The 18,164-nt window shown below is 63.1% G+C and overlaps 3 protein-coding genes across 7 annotated transcripts; 2 read left to right on the top strand and 1 right to left on the bottom strand.

The window, feature by feature from the left end:
* The first annotated feature begins 180 nt into the window (after positions 1-180).
* On the top strand, positions 181-3,583 carry LOC126636182 (mitochondrial ubiquitin ligase activator of nfkb 1-A-like). 5 transcript variants are annotated; one of them, XM_050308116.1, is made up of 5 exons: positions 181-206; positions 707-837; positions 1,061-1,148; positions 1,226-1,346; positions 2,117-3,583. In XM_050308116.1, exons 2-5 carry the CDS (start codon positions 724-726, stop codon positions 2,811-2,813), a joined length of 1,020 nt encoding a protein of 339 aa, XP_050164073.1. In that variant the 5' UTR covers positions 181-206; positions 707-723; the 3' UTR covers positions 2,814-3,583. The 5 variants fall into 5 exon arrangements, with proteins under 5 accessions (XP_050164073.1, XP_050164072.1, XP_050164075.1 ...); XM_050308115.1 differs by lacking the exon at positions 181-206 and adding an exon at positions 238-365; XM_050308118.1 differs by lacking the exon at positions 181-206 and adding an exon at positions 245-365 and having other exon boundaries at positions 722-837.
* Positions 3,584-8,858: 5,275 nt separating this feature from the next.
* Positions 8,859-13,077, top strand: CAMK2N2 (calcium/calmodulin dependent protein kinase II inhibitor 2). Its single transcript, XM_050308161.1, has 2 exons — positions 8,859-9,105; positions 11,775-13,077. Exons 1-2 carry the CDS (start codon positions 8,937-8,939, stop codon positions 11,843-11,845), a joined length of 240 nt encoding a protein of 79 aa, XP_050164118.1. The 5' UTR covers positions 8,859-8,936; the 3' UTR covers positions 11,846-13,077.
* On the bottom strand, positions 12,369-18,142 carry EEF1AKMT4 (EEF1A lysine methyltransferase 4). Its single transcript, XM_050308160.1, has 3 exons — positions 17,962-18,142; positions 16,813-17,099; positions 12,369-14,392 (listed from the first exon to the last, which is right to left on the bottom strand). The coding sequence occupies exons 1-3, from the start codon at positions 18,131-18,133 to the stop codon at positions 14,090-14,092; spliced, it is 762 nt and encodes a 253-aa protein (XP_050164117.1). The 5' UTR covers positions 18,134-18,142; the 3' UTR covers positions 12,369-14,089.
* Positions 18,143-18,164: the final 22 nt, after the last annotated feature.

Here is an 18,164-nt window from a genome sequence, read left to right as displayed (position 1 = left end):
CCCACGGGGGCCGCCACCAACGTCTGCCGGGAGTTGTGGTCCTGCCCGCGGCGGCGCAAGGCACGACGGGAGCTGTAGTTCGGCGCGAGGGATGCTGGGAGTGGTAGTTCGAGCGCGGCTCGCCCCGCCGCTGTGCCGCGGGGCCGGACTACATTTCCCAGCAGGCAGCGCGGCGGGGCCAGGGTCCGGGCCTGGGCGCCTCAGGGGTACGGGGGCAGCGGGGCCGGGGCGGCGGCGGGGCCGGGCCGGGCCGTGACGGAGCGGGGTCGCCGGGCCTGGTGGACGGGCTGGGGTGGTACCCTGGGCCAGACCTCGGGCTGGGCCACGGGTGCTGTGCCTCGGCCCGATCTCGTGTGCAGTACACGGTGGGCATAGGGCCCTCGCTGGGCCGGGGCCGCGCGGTCGGGCCGGGTATTGGACACCTGTGGGTGCTAGAGCTGAACTGCCCCTACCGGGGCCGCGGGCGGGTCTGGCCCCCAGGGCAGTGGGCTGTGGGCTGTCCCTGCCCTGGGGGCAGAGGGGCAGGCATGTCCCTGCCCTGGGAAATGTCCCCGGGCATTGGGACGTCCCAAAAGGGGCAGTGGGATGGCCCTGCTCCTGGAGACAGGAGTGCAGGGAGGTCCCTGCCCTGGGCACAGGGCCTGTGGAACATCCCTGCTCCTGGGTGGCATGGCCCTGTCCCCCAGCCAACATACTCACCTTGCAGGCATTGCTGCCCAAGCCATGGACATCCCCATCACGCCAGGGGAGCTGCTCTGTCTGGGCTCCAGCCTTGCCTTCTCCGGCCTCTTCTACTACATGTACAGGAAGAAAGCCAAAGTTGTGGCACGCATACAGGTAGCCCCGTCCCTCAGATGCTCTCTCCTGACCACTTTCCCTTCCCCAGTGCCATACACCCTTTGATTTGGGTGTACTCACTGATGGCTGCAGCCTGCTGCATTCTCTGCCAACATCACTACACTCAGGACTGAGCAAGTCGATACATCTTGCCAGAGATCCGTGCTTGGCCCACCCTCTCCCTACCCCTGCCCATGCTCACACTCAGTCCCTGCTCTTCCAGGAGGCCCCAAAGCTCCAGGTGGATGACGATTTGCCAGCCCTGGTGTCTGCGGCTGAGGGGAGGTGCCTGCCCTATGTTGCCCTGGAAGGTAAGAACCCCCTGTGGCCCCGCACCAGGGACAAGGGCAGGGCTCTCCTTTGTCTGTGACACATCCCTTGTCCTTAGGCATAGTGCTGCCAGCCCAGGCTGCACTGACCAGCCACTACCATGAGGGGCTGCAGGGCGTGATCCAGAAACTGCTGCTGAAGGAGCATCGGCTGATCTGGAACAGCTTGGCCCGGAGCTGGTGAGCGATGGGAAGAGACTGCAGGGATGGGCTTGCACCAGACACTCCAGACTCTGGGGCTGCTTGAGAGGCAGAAAATAACTTGGTTGAAGACTTTAGTCCCTATGCTTGGCTCAGTCGTAGGTGTTCCTTCATGTTGTAGCCAGCAGGACCAGGACAGTGATAATCCACCTGTAGTCAGCACTGATGAGGCCACACCTTGAGTCTTCTGTCCAGTTCTGGGCCCCTGAATTCAGGAAGGGCACTGAAGTACTGGAGTGAGTCCAGAGAAGGGCAGTAGAGCTGCTGAAGAGTCTGGGCCACAGCTCTGATGAGGAGCAGCTGAAGGAGGTGGGAGTATTCAGGCTGGAGAAAAGGAAGCTCTGGTGTGACATTATTGCTCTCTACAACTCCCTGAAGGGAGGTTGTAGCCATATAGGAGTCAGCCTCTTCTCCCATACAACTAGTAACAGGATGAGAGAAAATAGCCACAAGCTGCACCAAGGAAGGTTTGGGTTAGACATTAGGAAGAATTTCTTCACAGAAAGGGTGATTACACATTGGAATAGGCTGCCCAGAAAGCAGGAGCAGGGGGCTTCATCACCAGGGAGGTGGTGGAGTCACCATCGCTGGAGGTGTTTAATGAAAAACTGTATGTGGCACTAAGTGCCATGGTCTAGTTGACAAGGTGGTGTTCAGTCAGAGACCAAACTTAGTGATCTCAGAGGCCTTTTACAACCTTATTGATTCTGTGGTTCTGTTGTCCGCATCCCAACCCTCTCTGCTTGCAGGAGTGAGAGTGAGCGGGTGCTCTCAGAGCAGATCTACACCGTGCCCTTCCTGCTGGCCTCGCCAGGCCCCGAGGCGGTGACACAGGTGAGCGTGGACAGCCCGCTCCAGGCCGTCTGCCTGCCGCTGGAGATGGTGTATGAGCGCTTCCAGCAGCCCACCCACGGCTTCCGCGACCTGCTGGGCCAGTACCTGATCGGGGAGAAGCCCAAGGGCATCCTGGAGACAGAGGAGCTGCTACGGGTGGGAGCCGGGCTGACGGGTATTGGGGAGCTGTCCCTGCACCCCGACGGCTCCCTGCACCTGCAGCCACCGGCCTGGGGGGGCGAGTTTTTCCTGTGCCTTGGGGACTGGCAGACGGTGCTGTCGGAGCTGGAGTCGGCCAGCGGGCTCTGGAAGGGGGCGGCGGTGCTGTGTGCGGCGGTGGGGCTGGCCGTGCTCCTGCACGCCCTGTGCCGCGCCTACCGCCGCTCCCGCCCCAAGCGGCAGCAGGAGGACAAGGAGCTGGATGGGGAGGAGGCCGGGGACGGGGCGCCCGAGGACTCCTGCGTGATCTGCCTGGCACGGCCCCGCGAGTGTGTCCTCCTGGGCTGCGGCCACATCTGCTGCTGCTTCCGCTGCTTCCAGGCCTTGCCCACCCGCCTCTGCCCCATCTGCAGGGGACCCATTGACCGTGTGGTGCCCCTCTATCAGGCCTGAGAGCACCTGGGAGTGCTGCCCAGGGAAGGGCAGTGCAAACCAAGCCAAGCCTGGAGCCTGCAGAAATCTCAGCTGTCCGCTCGTGTGCAGCTGTGTGATTCCTGTTGGGAGGGAGGGGTCCTGGTGTGCCCCATAATCTGCCTTTGGGAGGGTGGGGCAGGGGGAGTTACAGCTTCCTCATCCTCCCTTTGTCTGCCACAGGGACCCCCCCCTACTAAACGTGAAGGCTTGGGGAAAACCTACACAACACCTGTCCTGAGGAGCTGAGACCCCAGCCCCGTGCTGGGGCATTCCTTTGGCTGCCAGCTGTGACCCCCTCAAAGCCATGCAGAACTTCTCCCTTGTGTTTTTTTTTCCAGCATGTGGTTTTATTGGGAGAATGATGAAGGCAAGACCGGGCTGGTGGGACACAGCAGGCACAGTGGGATGGCAGAGACTCAAACCCCCCCGAACCATTGCAGTAGCACACCTTGATGCCACTGTTGTCCTACCACCCCAGTCCATGTGCCTGCAGCCACAGCCCAGACCATGCTGGGGATGCCTAGGGGCTAGCAGTGATAAGCCTCTTTGCCAGCTGTTCTACCACCAGGGAATGGGGGCTATGTCCCTCTGCGGTGTCTCCACTCTCCTTCTGAGTGGGAGAACAGCACTGGGGTGCCCAGAGCCTGCCTTCATGTCTGCCCCACTGTACCCAGCTGTGCTGCCCACCTCTCGGACAGGACCGGGTGCAGGAACGGCTTGCAGTGGTATGTGGAGTGATAAAGCCAAGGAGCCAAGCTCGGCCTCTCCTCTTCCTTTGCGCCGCTAAGTCAGGGGGCTGAGTGGGCACTGGGGGGGTGCACTGGGAGCCAAAGCTCTCCCTTGTCTGGGTGGGCACCACTGCCTCCCTCCCCACCCAGGGAGCTGGCCCAGGTGCACAGAGAAGCCCAGGTGCACCTCCTCAGGATGCAGCCCTGAATGGGGGTGGCAGGACACACAGGACTGTTGCCAAGGTGATTGCAATCCTCAGGTCTCCATGGCAACCGATCTCCTGGACCGCTCCCCATCACTGCCTGGCTGCAGTTGCCCAGGTAACCCATGGGCTCTCCTGGCTTCTGCGGCTTTGGGGCACCCAGGGTTTGGGGGTGGGGGGCAGTGCTGGCCAGCCACTGTCAGCCAGGCAGCAGTGTTGGGATTGGAGGGTAATGATGTACCACCTCCCCCGGGCAGTGCCCCACACTGCTGCTGGGCTGTGGGCTTGCTTGGGGCAAAGGTGCCCCTGTGGGTTTGCCCCCAGGCACGAAGCCCTGGAGTACCCAGTGAAGCCTCCTGGGACCCGCATGCATTTTTGGGGTGGGCCGGTGTGTGGAAATTCTCTTCCTCCACCTCCCAGCCCCCATTTTAGCAGCCCGACCTCTTCCCTCTTCCCGGCTGCGGAGTGAGCAGTGGGGCCCAGGTCCCCCCCTCCCTGCACCGGGCATCCCCCCCGCAGCAGGAGGGATTTCGGGAAGGAGATAAATACCAGATGGGAGAGGGCTGGGCTGCCAGGAACACACTCCCCGCGTGCCAAGAGCTGCTGGCGCGAGTAGGCGCGTGGGCCGGGGAGGGCGGGGGTTGCCCCTGCTCCCAGAGACTGCTCCTCTTGTTCCCCAGGACCCAGCAGCCAGCCGGGGATGGGACAGGTAGAGAGGGACCTGCGCCCCCGCTTCCCTCTGCCCCCAGAGGTGCCCGGGGCAGGGAGCACATCCCCTGTGCTGGCAACACACAGGGAGGTTGCCGCCCCCCGTGCTTGGGCACAGCCCTACTCTTTTCCCCTGTGGTCTCCACCACCCTCGGGAGGCCACCAGCCCGGCAGCGGCCCAGCTGCAGACCCTGCTGTCAGCCCTGCCTGGCACGGCTCTGGGCGGCAGTATGACTCACCCGATCAGCTCACAGCCAGCCAGAGCCTCGCCGTGCCAAAGCCCCGGCACAGGGGCTGCCCAGACGCGCTGCAGTGCCCACACCCCCAGAGAAACCCGCTGTGTGCCCCCCAGGGGCAGGTTGGAGCAGGACAGCAGGAAGCGCACAGTGCCTGGGCTAAGGGCTGCCCAGCCTCCCTCCCCAGCACACAGGCCACATGTAGGACCAAGGCATCCTGACAGCTGCCCTCCCCCAGGATCCCCCTGGGTGCCAGCCCGTGCCTGCGGCCTTCACCCGCCGCCCCACCCCCAGAGCTGCCAGCCTGCTCCGCCTGTCTCCCTGTCTGTTGTCATGGTGACCAGAGATGTGGTGACAGGCGAGGATGGAGCCTCACACCCCAGCAGGGCTGTTTGCCCAGCAGGGTCGGCTGCCTCCACCCTCCTGCTCTCCCCCATCACCCTCAGGTCTGGTTAGGGGACTCTCCGTGAAACCCCTGCCCCATGCAGCGTGCTGAGAGTGCTCCATCTGCTCAGATGTTGAGATCACAGCTGTGCCCCAGGCAGCTCATGTGAAGGATGGGAGCAGTGCCATCCTCCTGCCCTGACACAATTGGACCCCACTCAGGGCACCCTCTTCCAAACTCCAGGCTGTGCACCAAGACAGACAAACTCATCTCACTAGTGACCACCTCTTCTTCCTCCCTGGGAAGGGCGCTGTCTCTCTAGGAAAGGCTTTTTCGCCTCATCTTCCCACATCAGCAGCTGCAGGGACAGCAGAAGATGAGGAACATGCCACCCTTGCCCACTTGCCCTGGGCTCACCTGTGGGGCAGCTGCCAAGCAGGATGCCTGTCCCCCATCACCTCCTCACCATGATGACAAAGGGTCACCACAACCACTGTCCCACATGGCTATCCATCCCCATTGCCTGTACCCAGCTCTGGTGTGTGTCTCTGCTCCCCCAAAAGACCCAAACCATGGCAAAGGCAGCACACAAAGCGGCATTCCTACCTGGGCCTTGGCTACTGAGATCCAGTGGCAACAGCCAGGGATGGGCACATCCCCAGCCTTACCAGTGATCTAGTCCCTCACGCCAGCATGGGGGCTCAGGGAGAGCAGCAGTGCCAGCAGCAGGCATTTGGATAGGGCCCCCAAGCTGCAGCTGCCACCACTGTGGAGCAGAAGTGCCATTTCATGTTTCTTGGCAGGGCTCGAAGCAGCACAGATGGAGGTACCCGCACCAGCCTCCTGGCATGGCTCGGCAGCCCCCAGCCCTGTGGCACCCGCCCTGGGTGACAGCACTGACTGCTTCCCAGACCTCCAGCTAAGGAAGCCTCACATCCTGTGGCTGATGCCTCCTACCTCCTCCAAGCACCCTGGCATCCAGTAACTGCCTGCCTTGGGGACCACCAGGCGCTACCATCCAATCCAACACCAGCTGCCCAGGGGCCCCAGCGGAACATGACATGTCCCACCACAAGCCACTTGCACACACACAGGGTGATTTTCCACTGTAGAACCACTTTAAGCACCAGTGACTGCAGGAAAACCCCTCACCTCCATCACAGCACCTGGAGGAGGCACCCCGATGCCCACCAAGGGCACAGGGCTCAGGGGAAGCATCCAGATGTGGGGCTGGGGCCTGGCAGCCACCAGTGAGCATCATCCAAGTGCAGGCAATGCAGCACAACCTCCTCTGCCAGACCCACTGCAGCCAGGATCCGGCCCCATGCCCCTGCCCAGCCCCATATCCACCCTGGGTGGCGTGGCTGGCCCCCAGCCCTTGCATGACCCCCATGGTGTCCCAGTTCAGGGGCTACTCCCCAGGTTTAAGGAACCAGGGCAGGAAGAACCACCTGCTTCCCACTCCCACAGCTCCTTTTTCCTGCTGCAGTTGGCTTTGTGTCGGACAAAAGGCTGCAAAGGAAGCGAGAAAGGAGATTACGTGCCTGCTAAAAGGCGGATAACGAAGGTGGGATGAGAGCCAGGGGAAGGAGGGTGCTCTGTCAGGTTCACCAGTGGGGATGCTATCTGCAATGGCAGGAGATGAGGGGGGTCCCTCATGCATCCCACTGTCCACTCACCCACGTTCAGGTCCCTGGTACCTTCCCCCTCTGCCCAGGGATGTGTGACACAGCACTGCCATGTCCCACCGACAGCCCAGCTGTGCTGGCACAAATCCAGCCCTCCTCCTGCCTGGGATGGGCGGAGGGTCCTTCCCACACCCCAAATCCCAGGCAGCCCTGCAGAGCGTCCCCCACCCCATAGCCAAGCCAAGCAGCTCCCCTGAGTGCAAGGCACTGTAACAGATACAGGTGTGGGATAAGCAGGGCCATTCCCAGGGTGACCCCTTTCCAGCCTCTCCCCAGCAGCCTGCCAGGCTGGAAACCCTCCTGGAGTGCTGCACCGGTGCCACTCACATCCCATACAACCCATCTGCTCCTCTTCTCGCTCGCCCCCGGCCCCGCGCGTGCCACGGCCTGCCGGTCCCTGCCCACGGGCAGTGGCACGTGGGCTCAGCGATGGGAAAAGCAGGCCACATCTCAGCGTGGGCCTCTTGCCTATTTTCCCAGGCACTTTTCATAGGGAGCAGAAGCCTTCACATGAAAAAGTTCAACCTGGTTCCCCAGCAAAGGCAGGAATAAAGGCATTTCTTTGCCAGGAGAGTGGGCACCACTGCCCTGACCTGGCTCTGGTAGGGGACAGCAGGGACCAACATTCTGCAGAGCCAGACACAAAGGTAAAAGCATGGCTGAGCCTTCCCAAAATAGAAGTACCTGCCCACTGTCATGGACCATTCTAGCTGATGCCCTTCTGCAGCACCTTTTGAAAGGATCTCAGGCCATGGGAATGCTGGCACAGAGAGATGAACCACAGGCCTGTCTGTAAAACCCCCCTCAACCCTCATGACATTCTCATAGGTCTGCTCTGGGGCTGGCAAGTGCCATTTCCATACAGGGCTCTGGCTTAGCTGCAACCCAGGATCCCCACATGAGCAGTGAGGCCCAGATGTGAGGGAGCAACAGGAACAGTGCTGCTCCAAGGCAGGGTGGTCCTCTCCAAGCATCCACAGTCATTATCATCCCCTGATCCAGGGGTCAGGATTGTACCCAAGGCTCAGGAAAGACAAACCAGCCTCAGCCTGAGCTTAAATAGCACCCTAGCCCCAGGTGACCTGAATGGGGGGGATCCCAGCTGAGGCTGATCAGGACCACTGATGCCAATTAGTAAAATCACTGCCTAGTGAAAAACGCAGAAGGATAGCACCAGGGTGGGCCTGGGACAGAGGTGTGTAGAACAGATGTGAATGGGGCTCTGCTGAGATAATGGGGTCACTCCTTGCTTACCCATAGCAGGTACCCACAGGGGATGGCGCTTCCCCTTGTCCACAGGGAAGGGCCAAGCCATGTAACACGGGGCGTCCTGGGGCACAGTCCCCACGTGGCCACACTCACAGGTGCCTGCAGAATCACACCTGTGTGCCCCTGCACTTCTGCAAAGACATGCAGTGGGAAGATGTGTACAAATACGTCCACATGCATGTGCAGAGACCCACACGTGGGGAGTTAAGGGGATTGGTAGGAGTTGGGGCAGGACCGGTGTGGCTCCAAAGGGGGATCCCAACACAGGGAGCCTGCAGGAGACGGTGCCTGGATGGATGTAGGCCAAGAGACACAAGCAGTGGGCTGGGGATAGCCTGGCTGGGGAGACCCGGGGTGGGAGCTGGCCTTGGATTCTGAGGGGTTGAGCCTTCTGGGCTGCAGGAAGCTGATGGGTTGGAGAAGGGTGTTGGGGGATCTTTTTGTCATCACCTCTATGCACCAGCTGTGTCTGGTGGTCCTCAGCTGTCTGACCCGGGGGTACCCGGCTGTGCCAAGGGCTCCCCTCTCCATAGGAGCACCCCGTGGTTGAGGGCATGCCCGAGTCGGGCCGACCGCCTCAGCCAGGCTGTGCCGGGGGTACCACCCTGTGCTGGGGCCGGGGCAGGGGCTGGTAAGGCGGGCTGGGAAGGTCCCCATCCCAACCGGGCGGGCACTGGGCACCGACCCAGGGGGTCCCTCGACTCTGTCCTGGTCGAGCCGGGCCGGGCCGCGGCGCTCCGGAGCCGCCCCCCGCCGGGGGGGTCCCCGCTCCCCCCGGATGCATGACTTCATCCTTCCGCCCGGGTTTCCTCCCCGCCGCCGCCGCCGCCGCCGCAGACCGGCTCCCGGCTCGGCGCGGCGCGGCTCGGCCCGCTCGGCCCCGCCATGTCGCAGGTGCTTCCCTACGGCGAGGACAAGGTGGGCCGCTACGGCGCCGAGCCCGAGGCGGGGGAGCTGCCCTTCAGCTGCCGCCTGCAGGACACCAACGCCTTCTTCGCGGGCAACCAGGGCAAGCGGCCCCCCAAGCTGGGACAGATCGGCCGCGCCAAGAGAGGTACCGCCCGACCCCCACCTTTGCCCTCCCGACCCCCGCCTCAGCCCCACGACATCCCCGGGACCCCTGGATCTGCCCTGAAGCATCCCTGGCTTTGTCCCGGGACCCCCGAATTTGCCCTGCAGCATCCCTGGCATCTCCGGCGCTGTCTCCTGCCTCCCCGGCGCTCCCCCACGGCATCCCCGAGCCCCTCGGATCTGTCCTTTCATCCCTGGTGCTGACTCCTGCATCCCCGGCGCTGCCCTATGGCATCCCCGGGACCCCTGCATCTGCTCTGCAGCATCCCCGGCACCCCCGGCACTGCCTCCTGCATCCCCGACGCTGCCTCACGGCATCCCCGGATCTGTCCTTGCATCCCCGGCTCTGCCCTGGAATCCCCGGCTCTGCCCTGCAGCATCCCTGGCTCTGCCCTGGCACACCCAGCGCTGCTCCCCGGCATCCCCAGCACTGGCCCTTGCATCCCCAGCACTGCCCCACAGCATCCCCAGGATCCGCGATTCTACCCTTGCATCCCAAGCGTTCCCGGCACTGGGCAGTGCATCCCTGGCCACCCCCCGACATCACCCCACAACATCCCCAGGACCCCCGATCCTGCCCTGGTTCTGCCGGTCTCTGCCCTGCAACATCCCCAGCACTGCCCCACGGCATCTCCGGTACCCCTGACACCGGCTCTTACATCCCCAGCACTGCCCCACAGCATCCCTGCGACTCCCAGCTCTGCCTTGCATCCCCAGCACTGTCACCTGCCGCCCCTGGCACTGCCCCACAGCATCCCCAACACTGCTCCCCCAGTATCCCCAGCACTGCCCCCTGCATCCCCAGAATCTCCATCTCTGCCTTACATCAACTCCGGCGCTGCCCCCCAGCAATCCTGAGAGCTCCCAGCTCTGCGACTGACAGCAGCCACTGCCATAAAACCACAGGCTCCCCCACTCCCTGCTCCAAACACTGTTTCCCCCCAGTGCTGTCCCACAAGCTACCCCCATCTCGGGACTCCCCCCGGGATTACCCTTCAGCCTCCCTGAGGGCTGCCCCTGGGACTGTCCCCAGGCATCCCTGGGGCTACCCCCACAGTGCCCCCGGGACCCCCCGGAACTTCTCCTCAGTACCCCTGGGACTGCCCCCAAGCATCCCTGGGGCTGCCCCCACAGTGCCCCCGGGACCCCCCGGAACTTCTCCTCAGTACCCCTGGGACTGCCCCCCTCTCATTCCCTGTAAATAAGCCCCTGCTCTCCTCCCCATCGTCACCAGGAACAGCCTCCCTAGCCCCCTAAACCTCTCTCCCTCCACATTTCTGCCTGCCTGCCGCAGAGACCCCATCAAAAGCCTCCAGCAATGCTGATCAACAAACACCCACCCCCACACTCCCCTGCTTTACTGTCCCCCCAGGACTCCATGAACCCATGTCCTGCCCTCCCCACTTTACTGCCTGCTGCAGAGACCCCCATCAGCGTCTCCCTTGCTTCCACCAGGACCCAAATAAATGCCCCCCCTCCCCGTGCACCCTGATCTGTCACTGTCGATCCTCTCTGATGCTTTGTGAACCCTCAAGAATGGCCCCCACTTTTCCTGCAGCCCCCCATCCTGCCTACTTGGGGGACCTCCATAGGCAAACACCCCTCCTTGAGCTGCAGGGGCAATGGCGGTGGGGGGAAGAGCTCCCCCCGCCCCAGCACAAATAAACCCCAGCCCCGCAGAGGGGAGAGCCACTGCCTGCTCCACTGCCCCCCTTTGTGGTGGTGGAGGTTGGGTCTAGCAGTCCCCTCCAGGGACGGGGCGGGGGGGGACGTGGGGGAGGGAGGTAATGGTTCTCCCTCCGTGGTGTTTGGGGGTCTGGATGCTCTCCCAGTGATGCTGGCGACAGGTGGGGGGTGTCTGGTCAATTTTCCCCCAGGGGGGTGATGAGGGGTTACAGACCGGTAGTGATGTTGGGGTAGGGGGGGTCTGTCCTCCACCCCCCAGAGCGATGGTGATGGGAGGCACCTGCCGAGCCCATCATGTTGGAGCGGGTGTGTGTGTGTGTAGCCCCCTGACGGTGATGCTGATGGGGGTCTGTCCGGCCTCCCACCGGTGATGTTGATAGTCGGGAGGGGGCTGCCCAGTGGGTGATGCTGAGAGGGGGCTCTCTGGAAGGTGGCGATGACAAGGGAGCTGTTCAGCCTTCCATGGTGATGCTGATGGTGGGGGTCCGTGCAGCCCGCCGTGCTAGTGGGGGACTGTCCGGCTCCCTCACCTGTGATGCCGGTGGTGGGGGTGGGTGTCCTGTGCAGCGGGCGATGCTGACGGGGGTCTGGCTGCCACCCCCGCCGAGCAGGCGGTGCTCCCCCCGCTGGGTCATTACCCATTCCAGTCCTGTTGCTCTCATCAGCGCCTGCCGCAGAGAGGAGGGGGGGGTCCTTCCTGGTCTATTCCTGCCCCCCCACTTCCCCAACCACACATCCAGAGGCAGCCGGCTGGCTGCAGGGAGGGATGCTGCCCCTAACCAAGCTGGGCGGGGGAAGGGTGATACCCCCTCCTTGACCCTCATTGCACCCACTTGAACCCCCTTTGCCCCGCTCCTCAGCATCTGGGGGGCACACCTGGAGCCCGAGCGGCGTGAGAGCCGGGGGGGTGGGGGGACAGCGACTGACGCGTCCCCTCGCCCACGCGCCCCCCGCCTGTCCCCGCAGTGGTGATCGAGGATGACCGGATAGACGAGGTGCTCAAGGGCATGACGGAGAAGTCGCCGCCGGGGGTGTAAGCCGGGACCCGCCGCCAGGACCCGCCGGCCGAGCCCCGCTCCAGCCCGCCGCCCCGCATGCTGGCTGGACCGCCGACGAGGAGGGGGAGGCCATGCCCGCTGCCCCCCTCCCGGCCCGGGGGGGGGCCCTGCAGCCACCACCACCCCCCCCCGAGCCATGCACTTTACCCCTCCGCCTCCCCCCGGGGCTGGGACAACCCGCCGAGCCTCCCACGCTGGGCGAGGACCCCCCCTCCCCGGGGAAGGGGTCCAGCCCCCTGCTCCGCGGCGCGTCCCCCCCATCCTCCTTGGCGGAGGGTCCCCGAATCCCGGGGCGACCCAGCCCCACGAGCACTGGGGGAGCGCTGCTGTCCAGAGACATTTTTTGCTCCATCGTTTTTTGCATGAGCTTGGTGGCCCGGGCGGCCGGCCCGGGGGCCGAGGGTCAGCCCCACCACTCCGGCACGCTTCTTTTTAAACAGAAACTCCTCATATTTGTATTTTTATATCCGAATCTTTGTTAAAAACGATCTGCTGACGTTGAGATGTTGAAGTAACCGCATCAGGAAAACAAACAAAAACAAACAAAACAAACAACAACAAAAAAAAGGTTCATATTTTTTTCCATAAGAAAAAAAAAGACAAAAAAAGAAGAAAAAAACGAAGGGAAGAAATAGATGGGGGCCAGAGTGATGGAGGGAGCACAAGGAAAGCGAAAGGAGCAGGGAGGAGAGCAGGGACCCCTGGCCTGACCCCCTGCCAGCAGCAGGAGCACCGGAGGGTTTAGCAGCACCACCAGCCGCTGCAGCCCCCTCCACGCAGCACCGGGGCAGAGCCCACCGGGGCCGGCTGCAGGTGCTGGGGGGTCCCAGCACTGCCCCTCACTTGAGGGTGGTGGGGCCGGGAGGGAAGTGGGGAGGGCAGGGACTGTCCTGAGTCGTTGTTTTTAATTTTGTACTTTAATTTAATTTTATTTTTTAAGAAGCTTCTCGGGGGGTTCTGATGTGCATGAGAAACTCATCATCTTTTTCAATAACCTACGAGTGGCATTTATGGAGACAACGACGCAAAAAAAAAAAAAAAAAACAAACCACAAAAAAAAAAAAAAAACACCTGAGGAAAAAACCACAAAAAAAAAAGAAAAAAAATACTTGTGTCATGATGTTCTACGAATGATCCATTGTAAATTTAAATGCCATTTTTCACTGTACTGGTGAACAAAATGCGATGAATAAAATACATTCATGTACCGAGGTGAGGCCGGCAGCTTCCTGTTCCTTTTTGTCCCTCTGTGTTGCCAGCTGGTTTTTGGGGTGCCTGCAGCACGGGTGGGGGTGGTGAGGTGTTGACCCCAGACCCCTTCACTGGTTCCTGGTGCGGGGGGAGCCACCAGCTGAGGCACTTACACCTTTGTGCAGGAACAGCAGCCCAGCAGCTGGTGCCTCTGTGGTCTGTCACCGCTGCCCCACCGGGGAGGGCTCCCCTGTGCCCCCTTCAGGGAGCATTGGTGCCCAGAGAGCCCCTGGTGACAACCCTGGCAGCACCCATATACCTGCCACGCCGGCACCCACGCGCAGCCAGCCCTGCCAGCACACGGTGGCACGCCTGTCACCGCACTGCTGGCCCCAAGGCACGGGCAGATGTGGGCCAGGCGTGTGCAGCACACTGGGGCTGTCACCACAGCCAAAGAGTGGGGATGGACGGGTACAGGGGCAGATGTGCCGCCCTGCGTGCCCCGTGGTGCTCCCTGCCCCATGCTGGCACATCCCATCCTAGACCTCCCACCACCTGGCTGGGGGTGACAAGGACACAGTGTCCTTGCACACCCCCAGAGCCAAGGAGGCTGGGGCAGGAGTCCTGGTGCTCGATGGGGTGGGGGTGTTAAGCAGGGAGCACCTCCCTGTACCCAGTGCCAGCATCCCCATTCTGCCCTCAGCCTAGCTGCCTGTGCCGAGGGGAAGGGATGGGGGGGCAGGGAGCCACTCCCCGCAAGATGGATGGGTGGAATTAAACCCGATTTGGTTTCATTACCGGCCGCAAAGCCCGGAGTCCTGGCTGCTCTCCAGCCAGGCGAGGAAAGGCCAGGGAGGGAGCACAGCATCACCGGAGCATCCCGCTGCCCCCCGGGAGGAGGCCAACCCCCCCATTACTCACATCACTGGGCAGCTTTCGGGGGGGATACACTGGTTCCCCATCCCCCACCTGTGAAGATGGAGCAAGCTTAAGGCTTTGTTGGGTGTGGGGAGGTCGGGGAAGCCCCCAGAGTCACAGCTGGATGGCAAGGAGGTAGTCCTCGTCGTCGTCTGGGGGGGCGGAGGGCGGTGGTGGGGAAGGGGGCGAGGGGGGCTGGTGCAGGCGGCATCCCAAGGCCACATCACGGGGGTCCAGGGGCTGCCCCTTGCGCATGATGTAGAGGAAGTAGTGGAAGGCACCGGCGTCCCCGTCCCCGCAGGCGGTGTGGCGCAGGGACCAGCCAAAGGCCTCCTGGGCATAGTGGGGCTTGCGGAAGTGGGGCTGGGCGAAGGTGATGGAGAGGAAGCAGCCCCCAGGGCGCAGGACCCGGCTCACCTGTGGTGGAAGAACCCCCAGGATGGGGTGTGGGGACACAGTGAGGTTTGCCCCTTTGGCTCCAATTCCAGGGACTTCCAGCACCATCTGCTAAAGATCCCCCCCTCAAACTCTCCCACTGCACCCCCAAATCCGCTGTCTTAACCTTGACCGTCCAGGACACACATCCCCAGTTCTGACCTTCCCCCAGATCACCCACAGCCCCGTGGCAATAAGGAATGGGGTCCCCATGCCCCAAAACGCTTCACCCCTGCCCACAGAAGACAGCATGGAAAGCCAACCCTGTCATGGGTAAAAGCTTTACCCTCCTGGGCACAGGGGACCCTCAGCACAGCATGGGATGCCCATCCCACCCACCCCTTTCTGAGGCACCCAGTACCACCCCCCCGCCAATACCCAGAATCTGAGGGGGGAGGGCAAGGGGTGTTTGATGGGAAAGGATTCAACCCTTTTAATCACCATTTTCTCCCTGCTGGAATTAAGCCCCGTTAACAGGATGGAAAAGAACATCAATTTTCTTGCTTGGCTTTATCCAATGTCAAAAGGCTTTTACGGCCAGCGCCCGCGTGCTCTGCATGCAAAGGCACTGCCCGAGGCGGGCGGGTGGCCAGGTCCCCCCCCCGGCCACCCTGCCCCAGGCGGGGACACCCCCAGACCCCCCCGGCAAGGGCAGAGAGTCACCGCTGCAGGGGAGAGGGCTGGGGGCCAAGTGGGGGGTTTCCCAAGCTCTGTTTTAATCCTGCTGGGAAGCTCCACAGCTCAGCACTGGCTGGGGCCAGGGACAGAGGGGACAGGCAGCCTGCGTGTCCTCCCCTGCTGCAGCAGTGGATTTTGTACTAAACCTTAGTGGTTTTGGCCAGGAAAAGGGGAAGGTCCCTGCATCCCTCCCCGGGCACCCAGCTCAGCATCCCTCCTGGGAAGTGCTTGAAAATCTGCCCTGGGAAGACCCCAGAGCTTCCCAACCAATGGGTGGGGAGGGGGGTCCCCGGGGCTGGGGGTAGGCAGGGATCTCCGGCTGGAGCCGAGCAAGGCATCCCGCATGTCCGCATCCCATCCCTCGTTAATAGAGCAATAACTGCCGTTGCTTAGAGACGGGAACAGGAAACCTTTCCATCCGCCAGCCAGAGCCTGGTGGGGGGGGAGAGGGGGCTGCGGGGGCTGCTCCCCACTCCGGTGCCTGCCATACTCGCTGCCCCCGGATTGCCGGGATGGGGTATCCCTGGGGAGTCCCCACAGGCAGGGTGGATTTTCGGGTCCTTACATCCCCTCCCCAGAGAGAGCAAGAGCAAGACAGAAGCTGTGAACCCCCCACAAGAAACGGGATGGGGACAGGAAGGGAGATGCCATGGCCAGACCCCTTTGAAGGGACCCCCAAAGCAGTGAGCCAGTGGGAACACCCAGCAAATACCCCTGGGGATGAGGACAGCAGGGACTGGCCGCGGGTGGAGGCTTGTACCCAGCGATGCTGGGGGAGGGCAGGGATTGAGCAGGGGATTAAAAAGGGAAAAAAAAAAAGGGAAAATTAAATCCCTGCCGTTTGGCAAAATGACAAGGACAGGCAGCAGAGCTGGCAGGGAGTGCAGGGCATGGATGGTGAGCACAGCCCCGTTGCCCTGCTGGGGGTCCCACTCCCTCCCGGGCTCAGTGAGACAAGAGAGGATGAGGGGGTGTCAACAGCCATGAGCACCCTCCCAGCACTCTGTGTCTGCACCCCAGGGTGCCAGGCAGGCACAGCAATTCATTATCCTGCCGGTTCTTCCCGCAGGGTGGGGGAGGTTGTCAGGACCTGCACCCCAGTGCCGGGGCAGGTTCAATCCGCTCCCTGTCTCCACGGCTGCCAATTAACGGGGCCCCGAGGCATCGCCCGTCCCCGTGGCAACGCCATGGCCCTGTCGATGCTGACGGGAGTTGCCATGGCAACCCCAGACCAGATGATGGGGACCCCGGCTAAGGAGATCGAAGCTGGGGCGGGGTGAGAGCTCGTCACAGCCCCATGGTTGTCACCTTGCCCTGGGCAGGCAAGGCCACCTCAGCTTGTCCCCCCAGGTCCCCTGCTGCCACCCACGCTTGGCTGGAGCTCATTGTTCCTGCCAACTCTTCATACTTAAGGTGCAAATAAAGACAGGGGCTATCCACTCCCGCAACAGGACCCAGGGACACAATCTGCTCCATCCACCTCCTTGCAGAGGAGGTGCTGGGGGATGAGAGTGGGGTCTCCCAACCCCCAGGGGTGCTGGGAGCCCCCCAGGTGTCCCCCTGCAGCATAGCTGAGGGGGTTGCACCAGTTGGCAGAGCAGAACCACTGGCTGGGGCACCCACAGAGAAGCAGGGCTGCGAGAAGGCACTCGGCACCTTCCCCCACCCCAAAGAGGGGTGAGGAACCACCCTCTGCCCCCTGCTCAGCTCCCCCCACTCCGTACCTCCTCCAGCACCCGGCGCATCGAGGCAGCTGCCTGGGGCGAGACATCCCAGGGGTCGGTTTCCTCCACCATGAGCACGTCGAGGGTGCCCTTCTCCAGCACCACATCGAAGGAGGCGTCCGGGAAGGCGAGGGCGCGGATGTCCATGACGGCCCAGCGCAGGCCGGGGCAGCAGCGGGCGCAGCGGGCGCGCATGGCGGCGATGCAGGCGGGGGAAAAGTCGATGCTGGTGACGTCGGTGTAGCCCAGCTTGTGCAGGTCGTGGCTCAGGGCACTGTTGCCACAGCCTGTGGGGGGCACAGCTCACCATGGGGATGGGGATGCCCATGGAGGGGGGCTGGCACCTGGACCAGATCTATTCCTCTGGACCCAGGAAAGGGCATGGGTGGGTGGGCTGGGGCTGCTGGAGAGGGGCAGGTCATTGCTTTGATGCCAGTTAGTGAGTGTTGGGATATTTATTAATTACCCCCATCCTGTCAGATGGGTGCTTTGGGCTCCTGTCCTGGGGCAGCCTTGCACACTGGATCCCCACACCTTGGGGTGGGATAGATGGAGAGGCTGGAGGTAGGGAGGGGGCAGGAGGCGCTCCCGGTCCTCCCCCAGCAGTGCTGTGGGTCAGGAGTCAGCCATGCTCTCTAAGAAGCTGCTGAGAAATTGCAGTAGGAAAGTAGGGGAACGTGCAGTTTCGGAGGGGGGATTTAACCTGGATGGACGGACAGAGGGATGTCTCAGGGAACAGCACCCTCTCCAGCAGGACACTGTGAGACGCCCCCTCCCATGCCCTACCCTCAGAGCCGCTCCGCCGAGGCTCGACCGCTCCTCGGGGTGACAGGGGGGATTCCGGGGGGGGCGCGGATTTGGGAGCTATTAAGCGCAGCTGGCAGCGGCTGATCCGCTAACAGGATCGGTGATTACACCCGCCTAATCCCGCCGGGCCGGCGGCGGATCAGCCTGCAGGTGGGATTACGGGGCGGTTATACCCGCCCTGCCGCCCGCCCGCCCGCACCCCCGGCCGCGGCCGGGCCGGGAGCACCTCCCGCTACCGGCTTGGTGCCGTGCCGCACCGCCCCCTGGTGGCCAGCGCATCCACCGGCGGGACCCCGCGCTCTGCCCGCCCTCCACCGGGCACACCGGGCACGGGGCACGTACCGAGCACGAGGATACGGTCACCGGGGCGCAGCTCGGGCTCCAGCTGCGGGAGGAACCGCGAGAGGCTCCCCAGCCACTCGCGTGTCTCGGCGCCCTCCCGCCGGTACCGCGCGCCCCAGAAGCGGCGCCGGCCGTACCGGGGGGCGGCGGGGGGCGCGCGCCGCCGCTCCATGCGCGGGAGCGGGGCGGGAGCACCGGGAGCC

The sequence above is a fragment of the Myiozetetes cayanensis genome, unplaced genomic scaffold, assembly GCF_022539395.1.
Source record: "Myiozetetes cayanensis isolate MyiCay16 unplaced genomic scaffold, myiCay2020 scf13, whole genome shotgun sequence".
NCBI classification, from domain to species: domain Eukaryota; kingdom Metazoa; phylum Chordata; class Aves; order Passeriformes; family Tyrannidae; genus Myiozetetes; species Myiozetetes cayanensis.
Note: the sequence above shows the minus strand (reverse complement) of the source record. Positions and strands in the feature narration are given on the sequence as shown.